The sequence below is a fragment of the Chrysemys picta genome, chromosome 4 (genome assembly GCF_011386835.1).
Source record: "Chrysemys picta bellii isolate R12L10 chromosome 4, ASM1138683v2, whole genome shotgun sequence".
Classification (NCBI taxonomy): domain Eukaryota; kingdom Metazoa; phylum Chordata; order Testudines; family Emydidae; genus Chrysemys; species Chrysemys picta.
This window is the reverse complement of record NC_088794.1, coordinates 125,429,842-125,455,418: the sequence shown is the minus strand read 5'-3', so window position 1 is coordinate 125,455,418 and position 25,577 is coordinate 125,429,842. Positions and strand designations below refer to the sequence as shown.

At 43.6% G+C, this 25,577-nt stretch overlaps 1 protein-coding gene across 3 annotated transcripts in view; it reads left to right on the top strand.

Annotated features, from left to right (window-relative positions):
- Positions 1–25,577, top strand: part of TRIP11 (thyroid hormone receptor interactor 11) — an 83,731-nt gene that overhangs the window by 36,722 nt on the left and 21,432 nt on the right. For all 3 annotated transcript variants that reach the window (XM_008165732.4, XM_005285413.4, XM_065595622.1), the window contains 3 exons: positions 4,926–7,958; positions 14,413–14,553; positions 16,327–16,520. In XM_008165732.4, coding sequence (XP_008163954.2) covers positions 4,926–7,958; positions 14,413–14,553; positions 16,327–16,520 — 3,368 coding nt within the window. The remainder of the gene's footprint in view (positions 1–4,925; positions 7,959–14,412; positions 14,554–16,326; positions 16,521–25,577) is intronic.

Sequence of the window (25,577 nt, the reverse complement as noted above, 5' to 3'; positions counted from 1 at the left end):
TCTTCATTATTTACCACTTCTCCAATTTTTGTGTCATCTGCAAACTTTATCAGTGATGATTTTATGTTTTCTTCCAGGTCATTTGATAAACATGTTAAATAGCATAGGGCGAAGATAACAATCCCAGAGGGACCTCACTGGGAGCAGACCTCTTTGATGATAATTCCCTGTTTGCAGTTACATTTTGAGCCCCATCAGTTAGTAGTTTTTAAATCATTTAATGGGTGCCATGTTAATTTTATATCATTCTAGTTTTTTAATCAGAATGTTGTGCGGTGCCAAATCAAATCCCTGACAGAAGTCTAAGTACATTACATCAGCACTATTATGTTTATCAAACACATTTGTAATCTCTGTAACAGGGTGTGCTGAATCAGGAGCTGACTCAGCATCCTGTCTCTCAAATCCCCACCAATATAGATTAATTGAGAAGGGTCAATCAGCTGAGTAGATCTATAGCTGAAGGGCTAATTAGTGGGGGAAGCAACCCCAGGATCTGGGAGCCTATAATTTGAGAGGAAGGAAACCATGGAAGAGGGAGCTGAGAACCAGAAGGAAAGCAGAGATGGGCAGGGTTGACTGCTGCCAATTCTATTCCCTTCTCCAGAAGCAAGTGGGGGAGCTGGCTAGGGCTTGTAAATATAAGTAAATAGCGCTACCGGTAGAGGCCTGCTGGCACAACAAAATAAAACGTGGTGGTAAAGGAGACATGAAGTGGTTTGGGCTTTACTTAAGACCTGAAAGGATTCTCAGGGGACCACCCCATAACAATTTCATCAACAACAGATATCAGGTTTGTTTGACAGGATCTGTTTTCTATAAACCCATCTTGATTTGCCTTAATTACATTACCCTTCTTTAGTTCTTTATTAATTGCATCCCAAATGAGCCATTCCATTATCTTCCCAGAATCGATGTCAGGCTGACAGACCTATAATTAACTGGGTTATCTCATTTACCCTTTTTAAAAATTGGCAAATTAGGTTTCTTCCAGTCATCTGGAACTTCCCCAGTACTCCAAGACTAATTGAAAATCAACATTAATTGTCCAGCTAGCTCAGCAGCCAGTTCTTTTACATCTCTTGAGTACAAGGTGGCTGGACCTGCTTATTTTAAAATGTCTAACTTTAGTAGCTACTGTTTAACGTCCTCCAGAGATGTGAGTGGAGTCTAAAGTGTGTTATCACCATATGATGAGACTATATCATCTGTTTTTTTCCCCAAATACAAAACAGTAATATTTATTGAACACTTCTGCCTTTTCTGCATTATTATTGTTGATTCTACCATTTCCATCTAGTAATGGGCCAATACCATTGTCAGGATTCTTTTTGTTCCTAATATATTTAAAAAACTCCATCTTATTATCTTTAATTCTCCCAGCCATAGATTTCTCCTTTTGTCCCTGGCCTTATCAATTTTCTGCAATTCCTAACTTCTGATTTATATTCATTAGTATCAACTTTCCCTTTCTTCCATTTGTCACATATTTTTTACAGCTGCCTTCACTCTCCTTCCCTCTAAACCAGGTTGGTTATTTAACCAGCCCAGCCTTCTTCCTTGATTGTGAGATTGTGCTTTTTGGGGCATCTAGTAAGGTGTTCTTAAAGGATTCCCAATTATCATTCACATTTTTCTAATTAAATTCTTCCTCCTATCTGTGATCATTGCACACACCAGCGATTCCTTGCATTCACTACAAAAAGCCTTTTGTGTGCCACCCTTCTATCCCCCTTTTACTTCAGTGACTCACTGCACACACACAGACCCATACCACAGAATCTTTGCTTTCTGCCCCCCATTCTCACCTCCACCAAGTGTGTGTGACTCCCCATTCCAGGGGCTCTGTGTGCTGTCTTTTTACCTCTTCCCCCATACCAGGGTCCCTCAATTTTCCTCCCATGCAAGAGGCTATATGCACCCCCGTACCTTCCTTCCAAACTGTATCAAGGTTCTCCATTTTCCCCCCCCCCCTCATTAGGGTTTCTTTGTGACCTCTCCATTTCCCCTCATGCCAAGGGCGATGTGTGGCCCCAAATGAGGGTCTTCACTTTACCCCCTCGGTCAGGGATCTATGTGCCCCCCATTTCTCCCTCCTCCCCCTGCCAAGGGTTCTGTGTGCCCCCATTTCCAGGTCCCCCTTTTTCTCCTGCCAGAGATTGTGCCTGCCCCTATTCCTTCATGCCCCAATACCATGATCCCTCATTCTCCTTCTCCCTCTGTGTGCACCTCCATTCCCCACTACCACCGTTCTTATTCTCCTTTTTTTTTTCCTCTCCCTTTCTTTCCCTTTCAATGTGTCAGCAGCATTGGGAGGATTGGCAGAACTCAAATGAGGTGGTTTGTTCTGCTGAATATGTTAATGAATGCGATAAATCAGTTCTTCAATTTATAGACAATTAAAAGGGTGGTTGGAGGTGTTAGCTCTGCTAACCAGATGCCAGGGGCTTAATGTGTTCCCCATTTCCCCCTTAAGGTTTTCATATTTTTCACCAAATTGCATAGTGTTCTGTCCATTAATGCTTAGAATATTCCCTTAACTTTTGGAATTGATTGGATGTCATGGTCAAAAGTTATTGCATTACACCCAAACAAAGAAATGCTGTCAAGCTCCACCAATAATACATCTGCACAAGGAGGTTGAATGGGCAACCTTATTCAAGCATTTTGTAGGCTTTTTACTTTGCAACCTCAGTGTTCTTAATTTTTAAATTAATTTAAATTCTAGATATATTTTTAATGTAATTTCTTATGTTTTTAGAAAGCTTGAAGAAAATTTTGTTTTTTCAGTTATATGGAACCATGTTGGCCCCCATGTGGGTCATCTGTAGGATTGGGATCTTTAGATCCATAGCATAGACCTCTCCCACATGAGCTAACAGAGTAACTGGTAGCAATGGAAGGCTGTCACCTTCCATGTAGACCTGCCATTAGATGAGGAGTGAAGACACACTGTCAGGTGGATTTCACAGCTGTTTGCTAAACTGCAAAAGAATATTGAGACTATAGAATAATGGTTTCAGTTCTCAGTCCTGTAGGGGAGTGTGTCCCAGTGGTTATAGACCCTTCTGCCCCTGTCTTTCCGCTCCTATTCTTACCTTACCCTCGCCCTTATTCTTCATTTGAGTCAGGTAGTTTCTGTCTCCTCTATTTTGCCTGCATGCCAGTAGAGAGAGCATTGAGAGTTGCTCTCAGTTCCTGTCCTTGTCACTACAGCAGCTCCTGGCAGCCAGGAGGAGCAATTGCAGTGAAAGTCTTGTTCAGTCCCTGAAGCCACAGGATGGTGCATGCTCCATCTCACTGTGGGAATGGCTCATGCGCAGTCTAGTCAGCACATAAGAGCTGTGAGAAGTGGAGCATGCTCAGTGCAAATGGAATCTTCAGAGAATTTAGCTGCAAAACTGTAGTGTGTCTCTACTGAGCATGTGCAAACACTTTTTCCCCCCAAAGGGTTAGAACTTTGCCAAATTTGGATGAATTTTCTCAGGGACAGCAAAAGCACATCACTAGCGTTAGTGGGAGAGGCTCTTCCCCCACGCCCTCCATCCCATTCCCCCATTACAAAATTTCAAGTCCCTGCTCCAAAGTATGGAGGTGCTAGAGATGCCCACTGAAACTATTGTAAAGAGTTTTTTAATGTGGGCAAAAAGGTATGTTTTTCACTAATCTCATTCTAAAAAATGGCTGAAGCATTTTAATTGAAACTGTCCCCAAAACATCAGCCTTGGGCACCTGGCATGCGAAATTTCAGGCCAAATGGTTTGTTTGGCAAAATTAACTGAAAACAAAGTCTTATAATGGAAAGTGTCGGGCAACTTAACTGTAAGCATCACAGTCTGTGCTGCCTATAATAAATGAGCTGTCTGTCAAATTTTCAATTGTATTTTGTTACTGCTGTGTTAAGAATTTTAAAGTTCCAAATGTTCATTTGACCTAGTTGAAAAAAGTTTTCCTTTGTCTTAACCAAATCTTATATACACCTGGGATTTCTTTGATGTTAAGGCTTCATGGCTTAAGCTATCTTGTAGACCAAAATAGGTTCTTTTTTAAATGTACTATGCTATTTTCTTCCAGTACATCACTTGAACGCCAGTGGTTTGATAGAATTATTATGGTATATCTGAAAATCTTAGGCTGTCCGCTCTTGGGAAGCACTGACTTCTCTTAGGGGTGCTCAAGCAAGTTCATGAAAGGACAGTACATTTTGTTAATTATTGGGTGTTTTTAACATAAAAATGTACTGAAACAGAGTTGTCTATTGAAAAGTGAATATTCAATACATTTGTCTTTGCTGTTGTGTGCTAATATCATTGTGTTTTGACCATGTGTTTAAAATAGTCTCAAAATGTTCCATATTTTCTATAGGCTTTTTAATAAAGACTGGAATGGAAGAAATATTCCTATAATTTCTAACATGTTTAACCTCTGTTTGAGTCTCAAATATTCGGATATGGTCTATATTAGGCAGGCATGCTATACCAATTTATCAAGTTTTTTGTGGAAGTCAAATATAAACACTACTTGCAGGTGGTACAGACTGTATGTTAATTCATATTTATGTATTAATGTGAATGAACATTAATCACATTTACTTATTTGTGACTTGATTTAACACCTCACTAGCTCTAAATAATAGCTCAAAATATTTGGAAGTACACAGCTAAATGGATGTTTACTGTATGCCAATTTAATTATCCTGAGAAATCCTGGAAATTTTTGACTTTCACATTTGACTTATTCTTTTGGAGAGTGATTCTATAGATTTGATGGAATATATTTTTAATAATTTGAAAATAACTACTTAGTCAACTCCTTTTAAAAAATCCTTTATATTCTTTTGTTATCCAGATGATTACATGAATGAAAGCTCTGTTTTTACTGGCTCTGTTTTTATCCTGATGAATGCTTGTTTCTGTTTATTTTAGCATATGTTTACCCTGAAAGAGCAGCTATCAAAACAGCATACAGAAGCTGATAGTACCATCAACCAGCTGAAACTTGACATAGCTTTTGAAAGAAGGAAAGTGTCTGAAGTAGAAGCTGAGAAGATGGAAATGAGTAAGGAACTAGAAACCCAGAAATCAAAAATGAACCACTGTACATTTGCACTTAATGATTTGCATATGAGTAATCAGGAGCTTCAGCATAACATTAAGGATTTACAAGAACAACTAAAGAAATCCCAAGATTGTAACTTGAATAATAAAAAGGAAATTGCAGAATTGAAGCAAAATCTGAAACAAAAAGAGGAGGAACTTTCTGTTTCCCAGAATGAGTTAACAAAGATAATTAATCAAGAACCTAACAGTAACTCTCAAGATCTTTCACTTAAAGAAAGAGAAGCAGAAATTGCAAAACTAAATAAAGACATTTCAGAAAATAAACAACTAAATCAAAATTTGGAGAAATCAGTTTCTGATCTTAAAATGGAAAATGGAAAGCTTCTGGCAGTCTGTGAAGAACTAAAACAGCAGTTGCACGAAGCCTTTGCTGAGAAAAATAAGGTTTCCCTGGAAAAAGATACTATGTTGGAGGCTTTGAAAATGGAAAAAGGACAGTTGGAAACTGAATTAAGCCAGACCGAAAAGCGGCTGTTGGAACAAGCACAAAAATATGAACAAACCATTGAGGACCTGTCAAATGCACGTAACATGAACACCAATGCATTACAGCTTGAACATGAGCGTCTAGTGAAATGCAATCAAGAGAGGGACTTTGAGATAGCAGAACTCAAAAGAAACATTGAGCAGATGGAAGCCGACCATGAAGAAACTAAAGAGATGTTGACAACTAGCTTAGGAGGACAAAAGCAGTTGACAGAACTCATAAAAGAGAAAGAGGTGTTTGTTGAAAAATTTAAAAATAGAGCTCTAGAGTTGCAACAGGAACTTGAGGAATATGTTAAGGATTCCAAAAAGCATGAGATTTTAAGACAAAATTTAGAAGAAAAGGACAAAAGTCTTGCAGCCATGAAAGAAGAAAACAATCATCTGAAAGAAGAGATTGAAAGACTAAAGGACCAGCAAAGCAGATCTCCACCTGTGGCTGAGCCTAAAACACTTGATATTATTACTGAACTTGAAGCTGAGATAACACAGTTACATGTAATAAAGAATAATCTTGAAGAGGAAATAAAACTTCACAAAAAAACAATTGAAGATCAGAGTCAAAATACTGTGCAACTTCAGCAGTCTTTGCAGGAGCATAAAAGGGAAATAGATGAGTCCAAATTTCAGTATGAGCAAATGAATGTCACACATGAAAAGCTTTTCTTGGAGAAAGATGAGGAAATTAAAAGTTTGCAGAAAACAATTGAACAAATTAAAACTCAGTTGCACAATGAGAGGCACGTCTTTCAGACAGACTCCTCTGATCTCTTTCAAGAAACCAAAGCCCAGACACTGAATGGAGAAAATGGTAACGAAAAACATGACTTGTCTAAGTCTGAAATTGAAAGACTAGTAAAAGGTATCAAAGAGAGAGAAAAGGAGATTAAGCTTCTGAATGAAAAGAATGTCGTCTTAACTCAACAAATTGATCACTTGTCTAAAGATCAAGTTGGTAAACTTACTCAGATCATCCAAGAGAAAGACTTTGAGATACAAGCTCTCCATGCAAGTATTTCCTCTTCATCATATAGACAGGATGTTCTGTACCTTCGACAGCAACTGCAAGCCTATGCCATGGAAAGAGAACAGGTGCTGGCAGTTTTGAGTGAAAAAACTAGAGAAAACAGTCAGTTAAAAACAGAGTATCATAAAATCATGGATATGGTGGCAGCTAAGGAAACTGCTCTGATGAAGTTACAAGAAGAGAACCAAAAATTATCTAATAGGTTTGAAAGTAGCAGCCAAGATATGTTTAGAGAGACTATTCAGAATTTGTCCCGTATCATTCGAGAGAAAGATATTGAAATAGATGCCTTGAGTCAAAAATGCCAAACCTTATTGACTGTCCTGCAGACATCCAACATAGGTACTGACAGTGGGTCAGGAGGTGTTAACAGTAATCAGTTTGAGGAGCTTTTACAAGAGCGTGACAAATTAAAGCAACAAGTAAAGAAGATGGAAGAGTGGAAGCAACAAGTAATGACTACAGTCCAGAACATGCAGCATGAGTCAGCTCATCTCCAAGAGGAGCTACACAAGCTTCAGGCACAAATTTCAGTTGACAGTGATAGCAGTTCTAAATTACAGATGGATTATAATGGCTTGATCCAGAGTTATGAGCAGAATGAGAAAAAAATGAAAAGTTTTAGTCAGGAGTTAGCACAAGTTCAGCATCGTATAGGACAGCTTCATAATACCAAGGATCTTCTTCTGGGAAAACTTGATATGGTAACACCACCTCTGCTGATGGCTTCTTCTGTTTCACAAGCATCAGATATTCCAAGCAGTACTCCTCCTGAAATAGTCAGTGATGCGTCCAAACTCCTTCAACAGGAATTGGAGCAGCTTAAAAAAATTTTACAAGAAAAAGATGTGACTATCAGAATTCTTAAGGAAAATAATCAAAGACTGTCTGATTCCATGGCTGCAACATCAGAGTTAGAAAGAAAGGGACAAAAGGACACTGATCCGGAGATGAAGCAGATAAAGGGAAAATGTGATGTTTTCCAGAAGTCACTTAGGGAAAAAGACCTCTTGATTAAGTCTAAAAGTGATCAGTTACTTTCTGTAAGTGAAAATCTTAGTAACAAAGAAAATGAAAACGAGCTTTTAAAACAAGCCGTCACTAATCTTAAAGAGAGAAACCTAATTTTAGAAATGGACATCTGTACGCTGAAAGAAGAAAATGAAAAAATAGTAGCAAAATGCAGGGAGAAAGAAACCGAATTCCGGGCATTACAAGAGACTAACATGCAATTTTCAATGATGCTGAAAGAGAGAGAATTTGAATCCCACTCAATAAAAGAAAAAGCTCTTGCCTTTGAAAAATTATTGAAAGAAAAAGAACAGGTAGGTGAGGAATTTTTATTTGTTCTATTGGTTATAAATATTTTAAGGGAGAAAATACAAACTTTAAATCATACATGTGACTGAATTCTCACAAATATAGTCTAGAGGTGTTTGCCTAAAAGCAGCTTCTCATCTACTATATGAAACCTTGCAGAAGTGAATGAATTTCAAAGTTTTGAGTGATCTATTGCAAGATTAGTTCAGGATCTCTTAGAAACCTATATTTGTCTTCAAAGGTTATAAGTATTACTATTAATGTTTAAATAAACCACTGCAAAGTGAACTGACATAGTTTAATGATGATGATATATTTGGCATCACTTAGAGCATTTTGTATCTACCAAGTGGAATCTAGAGCACCATTTCTCTGAAGAAGAACGTCTTCATAGATTTTAAAAATGTATTTGAATTACATAAAAAGTAACTTAATCTTTATATAGCTTAGTGTTAATGGAAGTTAGGATATGTCTACACTACGAGAGTAGTTCGATTTTTCTTAAAGTGAATTTGTGGAACCAATATTACAAAGTCGAACGTGTGTATCCACACTAAGGACAGTAATTCGACTTTGTGAGTTCACACTAATGGGGCAAGCGTCGACATTGGAAGCGGTGCACTGTGGGCAGCTATCCCACAGTCCCCGCAGTCCCCGCTGCCCATTGGAATTCTGGGTCGAGCCCCCAATGCCTGCTGGGGCAAAAAATGTGTCAAGGGTGGTTTTGAGTAACTGTGGTCATTCAACCCTCACTCCCGCCCTCCCTCCGTGAAAGTGCCGGCGGGCAATCAGTTCGCGCATTTTTCTGGTGATTGACAGTGCGGACACCACAGCACTGCGAGCCTGGAGCCCGCTGCGACCATCGCTGCAGTTATGGCCGTTGTCAACACCTCGCAGCTTATCATCCACCTTTTCCAGAGAAATTGGGCGAGGAGGCTACGGCAGCGCGGTGAGGACATCAAGTCTGAGAGGGGCACAAACCTCTCACAAAGCATGGGACCCCACGCCGTGAACATCATGGTGGCAATGGGTCATGTTGATGCTGTGGAACGGCGATTCTGAGCCCGGGAAACGAGCACAGACTGGTGGGACCACATAGTGCTGCAGGTCTGGGATGAATCACAGTGGCTGCAAAACTTTCGGATGCGTAAGGGAACTTTCCTGGAACTTTGTGAGTTGCTGTCCCCTGCCCTGAAGCGCAAGGACACCCGGATGCGAGCAGCCCTGACTGTCCAGAAGCGAGTGGCCATAGCCCTCTGGAAGCTTGCAACGCCAGACAGCTACCGGTCAGGCGCAAATCAATTTGGAGTGGGCAAATCTACCGTGGGGGTTGCTGTGATGCAAGTAGCCAACGCAATCGTTGAGCTACTGCTCTCAAAGGTAGTGACCCTTGGAAATGTGCAGGTGATCATAGATGGCTTCGTTGCGATGGGATTCCCAAACTGCGGTGGGGCTATAGATGGAACTCGCATCCCTATCCTGGGACCGGCCCACCAGGCCAGCCAGTACATTAACCGAAAGGGCTACTTTTCAATGATGCTGCAAGCACTGGTGGACCATAGGGGACGTTTTATCAACATCGGATGGCTGGGCAAGGTTCATGACGCACGCATTTTCAGGAACTCCTGGTCTGTTTAGACGGCTGCAGGAAGGTATTTACTTCCCAGACCACAAAATAACTGTTGGGGATGTGGAGATGCCTATAGTGATCCTCGGGGACCCAGTCTACCCACTAATGCCCTGGCTCGTGAAGCCCTATACAGGCGCCCTGGACAGTGAAAAAGAACTCTTCAACTACCGGCTGAGCAAGTGCAGAATGGTGGTGGAGTGTGCTTTTGGACGTCTGAAGGGGAGATGGAGAAGCTTACTGACTTGCTCTGATTTCAGCGAAACCAATATCCCCATTGTTATTGCAGCTTGCTGTGTGCTTCACAATTTCTGTGAGAGCAAGGGGGAGACGTTTATAGTTGGGTGGGAGGTTGAGGCAAATCGCCTGGCTGCTGATTACGCCCAGCCGGGCGATTAGAAGAGCCCAGCGGGACGCGCTGTGCATCCAGGAAGCTTTGAAAGCTAGGTTCCAGAGTGAGCAGGGTAACTTGTGACTATTAAGTTAGTTTAAACAAAAGCTGAACCTGTTCCCGTTTCTTTACCCAGTTAATGTTGACTATCCTCTCCAGTTACCAACCCCCGTCCCCCCTTCCAGCACACCTTTAAAAATAAAATAAATGAAACTTTGTTCATTAACACCATTTTCTTTATTAAGGATTTCGTGGTAAAGTGTTGAAACTGGGACGCAGACTGTGGGGGGGAGCAGGTGTAGTGATGGAAAGAATGCTTCTAAACTCGAGGAATGACAGGCTCCTGCTCCTAGAGCGGTCCGCAGTGGTGGACTGGTTGTTTCAATGGAGCCTGCCACCCCTCCTTTTCGGGTCTCTGTGTGTGGGGGCTATGTGACTTTGTGGCGGGGGAGGGCGGTTACAGATCCCCTGCTGCGTGGCTCTGTCATCCAGGCTAAGGACCACTGCATAAGATCTGTAACTGCCCTCTCCCGCCACAAACTCACATAGCCCCCCCACACAGAACATGAAAACCACCTCCCAGACTGACCAGGGTGCCTAGTGACTGCAATGTGTGTGTGACCTTCTGCTGAACCTGCCCCCGTGTCTGTACCCTGGTAAAGGTGACTGTTCTCTCCAATTACCAACCCCCTTCCCACCCTTCAAACACACTCTCCTCTAAAAGAACATGACGGAAACAGTAATTAACAGAAACGTATTTTTTATTAACAACTACACAGTTAGGGGATGAAACTGGGACGGGGGCTTGGGTGAGGTGCTTTTGGAGTGAAGGAAAGGACTTATCAAATCTTTGGGAATGAGAGCCTTCTGCTACTTGAGCAGTCTGCAGGGGTGGAGTGACTGTTTTCACGGCTCCTGCCGCCCCTCCTTCTTGGGACTTTGGGTGAGGGGAGGGATGGGACTTTGTGGCGGGGGAGGGCGGTTAGAGATAGAATGCAGCAGGGCTCTGTCCTCCTGCCTCCGGTCCTGCAGAACATCTACAAGGCGCCGGAGCGTGTCCGTTTGCTTCCTCATTAGTCCAAGCAGCGTTTGAGTCGCCTGCTGGTCTTCCTGCCGCCACCTGTCCTCCCGTTCGCTGTGTGATCGCTGGTATTGCGACATTTTCTCCCTCCACTGGGTCTGCTGTGCCACCTCGGCTCGGGAGCAGCCCATAAGTTCTGAGAACATCTCGTCCCGTGTCCTCTTTCGTCACTTGATCTGCACCAGCCTCTAGGAGGGGGATGCTGGGGTAGCACGGGAGACACTTGCAGCTGTGGGATGGGAAAAAGGGAGTGAATTCCTCACAAAGATACAGTTTTGCAAACAATTAATATATTCTTTCTCTGTGAACAAGACCATGCACAGTACCTATCACATGCGCACTCAGTACAAGGTCGAATTTTCGGCTTTCCCATTGAGTGCCTGGGGTCTTGCTGTACAGATCACACAAGCGGGGCCGGACAACGGAATTCGGCTAGCAGGCGGACATGGTAAGCCGTAGGCTTTTGGCTGCTTAAAGCTTAATTTATAGCAGTGCCCTCCTTTCACGTTCCAAGCAATGCTCCTAGCGTTGGCCAGTTCCTGCTGCCGGCAATCCGGCCAGCATGAACTCTGCCCCTGTCCCACCCCCGTCGCGGCTGTCCTCGGGAAAGATCCCTGCATGCTGCCCCTGTCCCGCCTCCACCGCGTGGCTGTAAACCGCCGGTTACAGTTATGTAAAGGAACAGGAAATCAGTCCCAATACTAACATTCCCCTAATTCAAAGCAGGTCACCATGAGTGATATCACTCTGATGAGGATTTTGGAGACAGAGAAAGAGCGCATGCTGCGTGAATGCCAGCAAACGCTAGGGCCGTATGCCGCCATGCTTTGCGAGGCAATGATCCCAGAGTACTTGTTGCTAGCCTGGCGCGGAAAAGTTTCCTACCATGGAGGACACAATAAAGCCGCTCTCCCCAGGAACCAGATGCAAAGGCTTTCACAATACCTCCAGGAGACCTTCGTGGAGATGTCCCAGGAGGATTTCTGCTCTATCCCCGGACATATTGACAGAATTTTCCAGTAGCTGCACTGGCAAGGACTAAAAACTAAAGCGCCTAGGGCAAACTAATCATGAAAAACCCATTGTTAAGATACCATTCCTATTCTGTTGTAAACATTTATTTTGAACACTTACCTACTGATCCTTCCCCTGATTCACGGTCCGGGTTACCGCCTTGGGAGGGTTGGTAGGGGATCTCTGTGAGGGTGATGAAGAGATCCTGGCTGTCAGGGAAATTAGCGTTGAAAGTGCTGTCGACTGCCTCGTCCTCCTCATCTCCTTCCTCATCTTCCCTGTCCGCGAACAGCTCCGAGGAAGCGGCCGTCGACAATACCCCGTCGTCAGAGTTCACGGACAGTGGTGGGGTAGTGGTGGCGGCCGCACCTAGAATGGAATGCAGTGCCTCGTAGAAACGGCACGTCTGGGGCTGGTATCCAGAGCGTCTGTTTTGACTCTTTGGTCTTCTGGTACGCTTGTCTCAGCTCCTTGATTTTCATGCGGCACTGCGTTGCATCCCGGCTGTATCCTCTCTCCGTCATGGCTTTTGAGATCTTCTCGTAGATCTTCGCATTCCGTTTTTTCGATCGCAGCTCCAAAAGCACGGACTCATTGCCCCACACAACGATCAGATCCAAGACTTCCCGATCAGTCCATGCTGGGGGCCCTCTTTCTATTCTACGATTGCATGGTCACCTCTGCTGGAGAGCGCTGCATCGTTGCCAGTGCTGCTGAGCTCGCCACGATGTTCAAACAGGAAATGAGACTCAAACTGGCCAGACAGGAAAAGGAATTCAAATTTTCCCGGGGCTTTTCCTGTGTGGCTGGTGGCTGGTCAGAGCATCCAAGCTCGGACTGCTGTCCAGAGCGTCAACAGAGTGGTGCACTGTGGGATAGCTCCCGGAGCTATCCGCGTCTAATTCCATCCACACCTACCCTAATTCGACATGGCCATGTAGAATTTAGTGCTACTCCCCTCGTCGGGGAGGAGTACAGTAATCAATTTAAAGAGACCTCTATGTCGAAATAAATAGCTTCGTTGTGTGGACGGGTGCAGGGTTAATTCGCGTTAACGCTGCTAAATTCGGCATAACCTCCTAGTGTAGACCAGGCCTTAGAATTGTGTGTGTGATATCTTGAGACACATGTGAAGTACTCTGCCAGTCCCAAGTTTCTTACTCTGTACTAGTCTAACTAAATACTATGAAATTGCAGTGATAAGGCACTTCAGTGATTTAAAGTATAGTTTGGTTATGTAAAAACTATAAAATGTCATTGTGGGGTTTCATGTTTACTCTTGATCTTGTATCAAATACAGTTACAAATAAAAAGATGGCTTTTTTAATGGCTGGCCCTGCAAACTCAGCCTGGGCTCTTGAGAGTCAAATTTGTTTCTCTCCCATCTCTTGCATAATCCTCAGTAATAAAAGTCCTGCAGACTAAATTAGGTCTCTTGGTGTCACCAGTGCAGCCCAAATGCTTTCAGTGAGGTTTCACAAATATAACTGACTGGAACTTAGTAAACAACTCATTTGATTTGCAAATGAGATAGTATAGCGTTCTCTCAGCTATGTTGGCTGTGCAGAGCTAATAAGAGTAGTAACTAAATAAAAAGAAGTTGCTAGTGTTTTTATTAAAGTCAACTGATATGATTTTGAATACATGCAGAGAGCAGATCTCTGTAGATGGAAGATGCCATTTTTTACGTAATCATTTTATTTTTATTACTGATAGTTCATAGTGAGCCTAAAAACATTAGTAGCCACTGTTTGTTTGTTTATTATTTCATTTCTACTCATCTTGACTTTATACCTTTTGGAATGTATTCATTTTTATATAGCTATCATAAACATCTAACATAAATAATAACATAAACCACATGCCCAAAGAAGATTCAAATCAAGTTACTTAGAAATAGCTAGCTCAACAGAAAGTATAGCTTCAGAAATTGTGTTTAGGGGAATTGCAATTTTGAGGTATACATGTCTGAAATGGAAGGGTGCTAGCTACCTATTTTACTGCAGTTAGTGAATACATTATATTTGTGTATGACTCTAGAAACAGTTTTTAATCTATCAGACAATATGCCAATAAAATCATTACAAAATAGACAACTGTTTCTTCAAAGGATCTTCTGTCCAGTAAGCACTCTCTTCTTCTATCCATGTCTGTCTATTTCATCCTTTTTTGGAGTTCAAGTTCTTTGGGACAGAAACTGGGCCTCTTTTTATACAGTGTCTTGCATGTTTGTGCAGAAATGCCTAATAAATAGTTATAATAGACTCGTTTAGTGTTTTAAGCATATATTCCTCAAAGTTTTTATACATTTCCAACCTTTTTTAATTGTATGTCCTCCTTCCAAAGGGCAAGATGGGGGAGTTGAATCATCTGTTAAATGAAGTTAAGTCAATGCAAGAAAAGGCTGTTTCTTTTCAGCAAGAAAGAGACCAAGTCATGTTAGCACTCAAACAGAAACAAATGGAGAGCAGTGCCCTACAGAATGAGGTATGACATTAGACAAGACTAAAGCACAAAAAGGGTGAGTGAATAAGAAAAATCAGAGAATTTACCTTGCCTTAAGAATTATCTTAGATAAGTACCAAAAAGGCATCTACAATGTATATCTATGCAATATAATTAGGGCTGTCCATTAATTGCAGTTAACTCAAATGATTAACACAAAACAAATTAATTAGATTAAAAAAATAGTTGTGATTAATAGCAGTTTTAATCATACTGTTAAACAATAATAGAATACCAATTTAAATTTATTATAAATATTTTGGAAGTATTTCAGCATTTTCAAATATATTGATTTCAATTACAACACAGAATACAAAGTGTACAGTGCTCACTTTATATTATTTTTATTACAAATATTTGCACTGTAAAAAAAACCCCAAAAGATATTATTTTTCAGTTTACCTCATTCAAATACTGTAGGACAATCTCTTTATCACGAAAGTGCAATATACAAATGTAGAATTTTTTTTTACATAACTGCACTCAAAAACAAAACAATGTAAAACTTTAGAGCCTATAAATCCACTCAGTCCTACTTCTTGTTCAGCTAATTGCTAAGACAGACAAGTTTGTTTACATTTATGGGAGATAATTCTGACCGCTTCTTATTTACAGTGTCAGCTGAAAATGAGAACGCATTTGCATGGCACTGTTTTAGCCGACTTGCAAGGTATTTATGCGCCAGATATGCTAAACATTCGTGTGCCCCTTTGTGCTTCAACCACCATCCGAGAGGCCATGCTTCCATGCTGATGGAGCTTATTAAAAAAATAATGCGTTAGTTAAATTTATGACTGAACTCCTTGGGGGAGAATTTTATGTCTCCTGCTCCATGGTATCGCATTCTGCCATATATTTCACGTTCTGGCAGTTTTGGATGACAACCCAGCATAGGTTGTTCGATTTAAGAACACTTTCACTGCAGATTTGACAAAACGCAAAGAAGGTACCAATATGAGATTTCTAAAGATAGCTATAGCACTCGACCCAAGGTTTAAGAATCTGAAGTGCCTTCCAAATCTGAAAGGGACGAGGTGGGGAACATACTGTCAGAAGTCTTAAAAGAGAAACGCTCCAATGAGGAAACTACAGTACCTGAATCACCAAAAATGAAAATCAACCTTCTGTTGGTGGCATCTGACTCCGACGATGAAAATGAAGGTGCATTGGTCTGCACTGCTTTGGCTCATTATGAAGCAGAACCTGCCTATTCTCACTTTCAGGTGACCTTATAAATAAGAAGCGGGCAGCACTATTTAAATGTAAACAAACTTGTTTGTCGTAGCTATTGGCTAAGGGGACTTGTGGGCTCTAAAGTTTTACATTGTTTTGTTTTTGAGTGCAGTTATGTTAAAAAAAAAATTCTACATTTGTGCATTGCACTTTCACGATAGAGATTGCACTACAGGTGAATTCTATTTCTTTTGTTTTTTACAGTGCAAATATTTGTAATAAAAAATAGTATAAAGTGAGCACTGTACACTTTGTATTCTATATTGTAATTGAAATCAATATATTTGAAAATATAGAAAAATATCCAAACATATTTATAAAAAAATTAAATTGTTATTCTTTGTTTAACAGTGTGATCAAAACTGCGATTAATCATGACTATTTTTTTAATCTCACCATTAATTACGATTATTTTTTTTAATAATTTGACAGCCCTAAATATAAATCAAAGGAAATAATTTGATTTGCTTATAGTATGCACAAAGAAGTATGTGTCATCGAACGTACAATATATTTACCCAGGTGCAGCATTTACGTGATAAGGAGCAGCGTCTAAACCAGGAACTGGAGAGGTTGCGCAATCACCTCTTAGAAATGGAGGACTCCTATACACAGGAAGCTTTAGCTGCAGAGGACCGAGAGACCAAGCTAAGAAAGAAGGTCATGGTTTTGGAGGAAAAACTAGTATCCTCTTCTACGGCAGTGGAAAATGCCAGGTAATATTTGCCTCCATCCAGCAGTAGCATTTCTTTGAATAGTTGCAGTATTCTAGAGTGATGGTGATGTGATTTTTATTAGCTTTAAAGAGCGTAGATGTGTAAGCACTGAATAAAATGAAGGCATGGAATATTGATATTCTTCTTTGAGTGCTTGTTCATGTCAGTTCCAATCAGGTGTGTGCGCGCCACGTGCACAACAGCCAGAAGATTTTTCCCCTACTAGCATCTGTAGGGTTGGTCGGGGCGCCTCCTGGAGTCGTGCCCTCATGGCGCCCAATATAGGGCCCTGCTGACCCGCCACCCCCTCATTTCCTTCTTACCACCAGCGATGGCTAGCTGGAACTTCCCTCGCTCTTGCTTCTGTAAGCACCTTTAACAGTGTCCCATTGTATTTTGTATATAGTTAATAGTTTTTGTCTTAAGCTAATCGCCAGCTAATGCTATTTCTCCTCCGCCACCGGGGCATGCCTTGGTCACTGGGGTTCAAACCATGTGGTGAAGTCTGCGGAAGATTGATGCAAAAAAGTGACCCACACACTTCTTGTTTGAAATGCCTTGGCGAGAGTCATGAAAAGGACAAGTGCCTCATTTGTAAAGGGTTTGGGCTGAGGACCCTTAAGGATCGCAAGCAGAGACTCAGACTTATCCTCATGGAGGCAGCCCTCCACCTGCAATCCAACCCTGGGTTGGTGAAGCCCATGCCGAGCGCCGCCACCGTGTGCAACACAACAGCGCAGATGGTACATGGGTCGGCTCCTAGAAAGGAGACTAAGGACTCCTGAATCATAGACTATCAGTTGGAAGGGACCTCAGGAGGTCATCTATTCCAACCCCCTGCTCAAAGCAGGACCAATTCCCAACTAAATCATCCCAGCCTGACCTTAAAAACCTCTAAGGAAGGAGATTCCACCACCTCCCTAGGTAACCCATTCCAGTGCTTCACCACCCTCCTAGTGAAAAAGTTTTTCCTAATATCCAACCTAAACCTTCCCCACTGCAACTTGAGACCATTACTCCTTGTTCTGTCATCTGCTACCATTGAGAACAGTCTAGATCCATCCTCTTTGGCACCCCCTTTCAGGTAGTTGAAAGCAGCTATCAAATCCCCCCTCATTCTTCTCTTCTGCAGACTAAACAATCCCAGTTCCTTCAGCCTCTCCTCATAAGTCATGTGCTTCAGCCCACTAATCATTTTTGTTGCCCTCCGCTGGACTCTTTTCCACATCCTTCTTGTAGTGTGGGGCCCAAAACTAGACACAGTACTCCAGATGAGGCCTCACCAATGTCGAATAGAGGGGAACAATCACATCCCTCAATCCGCTGGCAATGCTTCTACTTATACAGCCCAAAATGCCGTTTGCCTTCTTGGCAACAAGGGCGCACTGTTGGCTCATATCCAGCTTCTTGTCCACGGTAACCCCTAGGTCCTTTTCTGCAGAACTGCTGCCTAGCCATTCGGTCCCTAGTCTGTAGCAGTGCATGGGATTCTTCCGTCCTAAGTGCAGGACTCTGCACTTGTCCTTGTTGAACCTCATCAGGTTTCTTTTGGCCCAATCCTCTAATTTGTCTGGGTCCCTCTGTATCCTATCCCTACTCTCCAGCGTATCTACCACTCTTCCCAGTTTAGTGTCATCTGCAAACTTGCTGAGAGGGCAGTCCACACCATCCTCCAGATCGTTAATTAAGATATTGAACAAAACCGGCCCCAGGACTGACCCTTGGGGCACTCCGCTTGATACCGGTTGCTATCTAGACATGGAACCATTGATCACTACCCGTTGAGCCCGACGATATAGCCAGCTTTCTATCCACCTTATAGTCCATTCATCCAGCCCATACTTCTTTAACTTGGCGGCAAGAGTACTGTGGGAGACCGTATCAAAAGCTTTGCTAAAGTCAAGGAATAACACAGCCACTGCTTTCCCCTCATCCACAGACCCACAGTGGTACCCACAGATTCCTGGCACCAACACGTCGCCGAACGTAAGACTTCTGGTAGGCGCCGATCTGTGTCCCAGAGGAAAAAAAAGGCAGGAGAGTGGTCGCTGTCCCCCTCCTAAGCCTAAGGAGACACCAGCAGGGAGATCTCAGTCCACCCAGCCTACTTCGGGCCTGGCAGCTCCCAGGGGCTGATCGACTCCTGCCCTGCAAGGGGTCCAGTTGAGTCCGGCCCACTCCAATTCTCTGGACCGTCATAGCCGGGACATTCAACTGTCCTTCACTCCAGAGACTTTTGAGGTGGCGCAGGACCTTATTTGCCTGATGGGTCTGCCTTCTCCAAGGAGGAGACGAGGCACCGGCGATAGCCAGTCCGCCTGTTCCATCTAGGGGAAAGTCAGCAATGATGTCACGCCACTCCCCATCTCCGGCATGCCACTTCCTGGTGCCAGCCGCCCATGGGGGGAACCGCATCAGTCCCCAGAGGGTCGGCACCGCTCTTCAGCATCACCCAGTACTACTACTCCGTGGTCTTCTTTTTTTGGAGTCCGAGGCTGAGTCCTATTGTCCAGCAGCAGGAGATCTAGATCTAGGCGACACCACCAGCCTCCTCCGTCACCGTGGCCACCTCTATGGCAACTACCAACTCAGTGGCCCTTTTGGACTCCCTGGGCCCAGTGTCAGAACCAGGCATCAAGATCCAGATTGGTGTTGATCGCGTTGGCATCCGTCGCCCCTCCACAGCAACTGGCACCTGGTCCATCTCCGATGATGACTCCTGCGCCCCCCGCCTGCCGCTTTGAGCTCGGCACCGACAATTCTGGCACCGGCAGCCTCAGCACGAACGGCACGCCAGCCCCACGATCACCGCGACCCTCTTGGCGCTGAGGGCAGTGACCAGGGCCATGGGCCGGTGTTTTCGTCCTCGTCCTGCCCAGATGAGGCTGTTGCGGGCAAGTCAACAGCCCCGGCCTTGGAGGATAGTAGGGTCCTGCAACAGTTATTGCACAGAGTGGCCCAGAACCTGGGGATCCAGGCAGAGGAAGTGGTAGAGCATGCGGATCTCATGGTGGACATCCTTGCCCCCTCTGGACCCTTGTGTATCACGCTGCCACTTATTAAAACTATAAATGAAACCACAAAAACTTTGTGGCAGACCCTGTCCTCCTTGACCCCGCCCTCCCCCCAGCAAGGAGGAATGAAAGACACTATTTCGTCCCCTCAAAGGGGTATGAGTACTTGTACACTCACCCTCCACCCAACTCCCTGGTGGTGGATGCTGCGGACCAAAGGGAGTGCCAGGGGTTCCAGGGACCCTCCCCTAAAAACCGGGAGGCCAAAACTTGACTTATTCGGGAGGAAAGTATAGTCCACTGGTGCTTTGCAGCTCCGAATTGAAAACCAACAGGCCATCATTAGTAGATACTCCTTTAACACCTGTGGAACGATGATCAAGTTTGCCGAGCTGTTACCAACAGACTCCCGTTCTGAATTTAATGCCTTCATTGACGAAGGCAAACTCCTTTCTAGGGCCTCCTTGCAGGCAGCTCTTTATGACGCGGGTGTGGCCTCCCGTACAATGGTTACAGGGGTGGCCATGAGGAGGTCCTTTTGACTCCAGGTGTCTGGACTACCTCACAAAGTGGAACAGACCATCCAGGACCTACCCTTGGAAAGTCAGGCATTGTTTTCTGAAAAGACAGACAGAAGACTGCACAGTTTACCCTCAAGTCCCTGGGTATATACACCCCCACCACACAATGCAGCCATTTCAGGCTGAAACCTCCTCTGCAGTTTTACCAGCAACCGACAGGATGGTTCCCGGAGGAGGAATAGGAGTGGCAGGAAGAGGCCACACCCATTCTCAGGGCAGGGCTCTGGCCAGACCAAGCCTTCTGCGGGCCAGAAACAGGCCTTTTGAAGGTGCGCAAGAGGACGGCGAACCAGATCAAGAAACAGATCAAGGCAGGGGAAAACCCACTGATGGAAGATTGAGTTCACGACGTCCGGGCGATGGACCACTTGTGGCCGTGGAACGACCTGCTGAGATGGTCCGCCAACTCGTTCTGTACTCCAGGGAGATCTGATGCTTGCAGGTGTATTGAGTGTTCTACACAGAAGTCCCATAGCATGAGGGCTTCCTGGCACAGAGGAGAGGAGCGTGCAACCTCTTCCCCTCTCCCCCCCCGTTTGTTGATATAAAACATCGCCATGGTGTTATCTGTCATGACTGATACACATCTCCCTGCTAGGTGGGCTCGGAAAGTCTGGCATGCGGACCATCTCAGCAGTTCGTTCCACGGCCACAAGTGGTCCATCGCCCGGACGTTGTGAATCTTCCATCAGTGGGTCTTTCCCCAGATAGACCTTTTCGCCACGTGATAAGAACATAAGAACGGCCGTACTGGGTCAGACCAAAGGTCCATCTAGCCCAGTATCCTGTCTACCGACAGTGGTCAATGCCAGGTGCCCCAGAGGGAGTGGACCAACAGGCAATGATTAAGTGATCTCTCTCCTGCCATCCATCTCCATCCTCTGACAAACAGAGGCTAGGGACACCATTCCTTACCCATCCTGGCTAATAGCCATTAATGGACTTAACCACCATGAATTTATCCAGTTCTCTTTTAAATGCTGTTATAGTCCTAGCCTTCACAACCTCCTCAGGTAAGAAGTTCCACAAGTTGACTGTGTGCTGCGTGAAGAAGAACTTCCTTGTATTTGTTTTAAACCTGCCGCCTATTAATTTCATTTGGTGACCCCTAGTTCTTGTATTATGGGAATACATAAATATCTTTTCCTTATCCACTTTCTCCACATCACTCATGATTTTATATACCTCTATCATATCCCCCCTTAGTCTCCTCTTTTCCAAGCTGAAGAGTCCTAGCCTCTTTAATCTCTCCTCATATGGGACCCGTTCCAAACCCCTAATCATTTTAGTTGCCCTTTTCTGAAACTTTTCTAGTGACAGTATATCTTTTTTGAGATGAGGAGACCACATCTGTACGCAGTATTCGAGATGTGGGCGTACCATTGATTTATATAAGGGCAATAATATATTCTCAGTCTTATTCTCTATCCCCTTTTTAATGATTCCTAACATCCTGTTTGCTTTTTTGACCGCCTCTGCACACTGCGCGGACATCTTCAGAGAACTATCCACGATGACTCCAAGCTCTTTTTCCTGCCTTGTTGTAGCTAAATTAGCCCCCATCATATTGTATGTATAGTTAGGGTTATTTTTTCCAATGTGCATTACTTTACATTTATCCACATTAAATTTCATTTGCCATTTTGTTGCCCAATCACTTAGTTTTGTGAGATCTTTTTTGCGGGAGAGGGATAGCTCAGTGGTTTGAGCATTGGCCTGCTAAACCCAGGGTTGTGAGTTCAATCCTTGAGGGGGCCACTTGGGGATCTGGGGCAAAAATCAGTACTTGGTCCTGCTAGTGAAGGCAGGGGGCTGGACTCGATGACCTTTCAAGGTCCCTTCCAGTTCTAGGAGATGGGATATCTCCATTAATTTCTAAGTTCTTCACAGTCTGCTTTGGTCTTAACTATCTTGAGCAGTTTAGTATCATCTGCAAACTTTGCCACTTCACTGTTTACCCCTTTCTCCAGATCATTTATAAATAAGTTGAATAGGATTGGTCCGAGGACTGACCCTTGGAGAACACCACTAGTTACCTCTCTCCATTCTGAGAATTTACCATTAATTCCTACCCTTTGTTCCCTGTCTTTTAACCAGTTCTCAATCCATGAAAGGACCTTCTCTTTTATCCCTTGACAACTTAATTTACATAAGAGCCTTTGGTGAGGGACCTTGTCGAAGGCTTTCTGGAAATCTAAGTACACTATGTCCACTGGATCCCCCTTGTCCACATGTTTGTTGACCCTTTCAAAGAACTCTAATAGATTAGTAAGACACGATTTCCCTTTACAGAAACCATGTTGACTATTGCTCAACAGTTTGTTTTTCTATGTGTCTGACAATTTTATTCTTAACAATTGTTTTGACTAATTTGCCCAGTACCGACGTTAGACTTACCGGTCTGTAATTGCCGGGATCACCTCTAGAGCCCTTTTTAAATATTGGCGTTACATTAGCTAACTTCCAGTCATTGGGTACAGAAGCTGATTTAAAGGACAGATTACAAACCTTAGCTAATAGTTCCGCAACTTCACATTCGAGTTTTTTCAGAACTCGTGGGTGAATGCCATCTGGTCCCGGTGACTTGTTAATGTTAAGTTTATCAATTAATTCCAAAACCTCCTCTAGTGACACTTCAATCTGTGACAGTTCCTCAGATTTGTCACCTACAAAAGCCGACTCAGGTTTGGGAATCTCCCTAACATCCTCAGCCGTGAAGACTGAAGCAAAGAATCTATTTAGTTTCTCCGCAATGACTTTATCGTCTTTAAGCGTTCCTTTTGTATCTCGATCATCAAGGGGCCCCACTGGTTGTTTAGCAGGCTTCCTGCTTCTGATATACTTAAAAACATTTTGTTATTACCTTTGGAGTTTTTGGCTAGCCGTTCTTCAAACTCTTCTTTGGCTTTTCTTATTACATTCTTGCACTTAATTTGGCAGTGTTTATGCTCCTTTCTATTTGCCTCACTAGGATTTGACTTCCGCTTTTTAAAGGAAGTCTTTTTATCTCTCACTGCTTCTTTTACGTGGTTGTTAAGCCCGGGTGGCTATTTTTTAGTTCTTTTACTGTGTTTCTTAATTTGGGGTATACGTTAAAGTTGGGCCTCTATTATGGTGTCTTTAAAAAGCGCCCACGCAGCTTGCAGGGTTTTCACTTTAGTCACTGTACTTTTTAACTTCTGTTTAACTAATCCCCTCATTTTTGCATAGTTCCCCCTTTTGAAATTAAATGCCACAGTGTTGGGCTGTTGAGATGTTCTTCCCACCACAGGGATGTTGAATACTATTGTATTATGGTCACTATTTCCAAGCGGTCCTGTTATAGTTACCTCTTGGACCAGCTCCTGCGCTCCACTCAGGACTAAAACTAGAGTTGCCTCTCCCCTTGTGGGTTCCCGTACCAGCTGCTCCATGAAGCAGTCATTTAAAATATCGAGAAATTTTATCTCTGTATTTCATCCTGAAGTGAAATGTTCCCAGTCAATATGGAGATAATTGAAATCCCCCACTATTATTGGGTTCTTAATTTTGATAGCCTCTCTAATTTCCCTTAGCATTTCATCATCACTATCACTGTCCTGGTCAGGTGGTCTATAATAGATCCCTAATGTTATATTCTTATTAGAGCATGAAATTTCTATCCATAGAGATTCTATGGAACATGTGGATTCACTTAGGATTTTTACTTCATTTGATTCTACATTTTCTTTCACATATAGTGCCACTCTCTCTTCCCCCCCCCCCCCCGCCCCCCCCCGCACGACCTGTTCTGTCCTTCCGATATAGTTTGTACCCCGGAATGATTGTGTCCCATTGATTGCTCTCAGTCCACCAGGTTTCTGTGATGCCTATTATATCAATATCCTCCTTTATCACGAGGCACTCTAGTTCACCCATCTTATTATTTAGACTTCTAGCATTTGTGTACAAGCACTTTAAAAACTTGTCACTGTTTATTTGTCTGCCCTTTTCTGATGTGTCCGATTCTTTATGTGAATGTTTATCATCTGATCTGGCCCTTACATTATCCTCCTCCATCCTCTGCTCCTGACTATAACCTGGAGATTCTCTATCATTAGACTCTCCCCTAAGAGAAGTCTCTGTCCGATCCACATGCTCCTCTGCAGCAGTCGGCTTTCCCCCATCTCCTAGTTTAAAAACTGCTCTACAACCTTTTTAATGTTTAGTGCCAACAGTCTGGTTCCACTTTGGTTTAGGTGGAGCCCATCTCTCCCGTATAGGCTCCCCCCATCCCAAAAGTTTCCCCAGTTCCTAATGAATGTAAACCCTTCCTCTCTACACCATCGTCTCATCCATGCATTGAGACTCTGAAGCTCTGCCTGCTTACCTGGCCCTGCGCATGGAACTGGGGGCATTTCTGAGAATGCCACCATAGAGGTCCTGGATTTCAGTCTCTTCCCTAGCAGCCTAAATTTGGCCTCCAGGACATCTCTCCTACCCCTTCCCTATGTTATTGGTACCTACATGTAACTAACACCTGCCTTTTCCTAGCAACTGTAGTTCCCTCCCCAGATGCAACAGGAAGTGTCAGCAGTTTTCTACCCTAAGCCGCACTTGAGCGGCAGAGAGCAAAGGCTTCACTCACTGGATGTCCGCAGAGCACTAGCCTTCTACATTGAGAGAACGAAAGTCCGTCCAGGTATTCATTGCAATGGCAGACAGAATGAAAGGTCTTCCTGTCTCTTCTCAATGGATTTCGTCGTGGATCAAGTCCTGCATCTCTGAGTGCTACAGCCTGGCAGGGGTGCCTGCTCCTTCGATCACTGAGCACTCCACCAAGGCTCAGGCCTCTTCAACGGCATTCCTGGTGCAGGTTCCCACACAGGAAATCTGCAGAGCGGTGATGTGGTCCTCCATACACACTTTCACCACGCATGACACAATCACCCAGCATGCCAAGAGACGATGCGGCCTTTGGAAGAGCAGTGCTCCAATCAGTGGACGACTCCCGACCCCACCTCTTGAACTTGGGCTTGTGAGTCACCTGATTGGAATTGACATGAAAAGCACTCGAAGAAGAGAGAACAGTTACTCACTTTCTCGAAACTGTTCTTCGAGATGTGGTGTTCTTGTTCATGTCCATTGCAATACTCATCCTCCTATTCCTCTAGCAGCTAGAATACCCCTGGTTGGGGCTCTAGGGTGTGTCAGTGTAGTTCCTGTGCTTCTCTAGGGAGTTTCTTGAGCCACACCATCTAGGACTCGTTCACCTGCACATCTACCAATGTGATATATGCCAACATGTGCCAGCAATGCCCCTCTGCCATGTACATTGGCCAAATCGGACAGTCTCTACGCAAAAGAATAAATGGGCATCAGGAATCATAACAATCAAAAATCAATAGGAGAACACTTCAGTCTCTCTGGTCACTCAATAACAGACCTAAAAGTGGCAATTCTTCAACAAAAAACCTTCAAAAACAGACTCCAACATGAAGCTG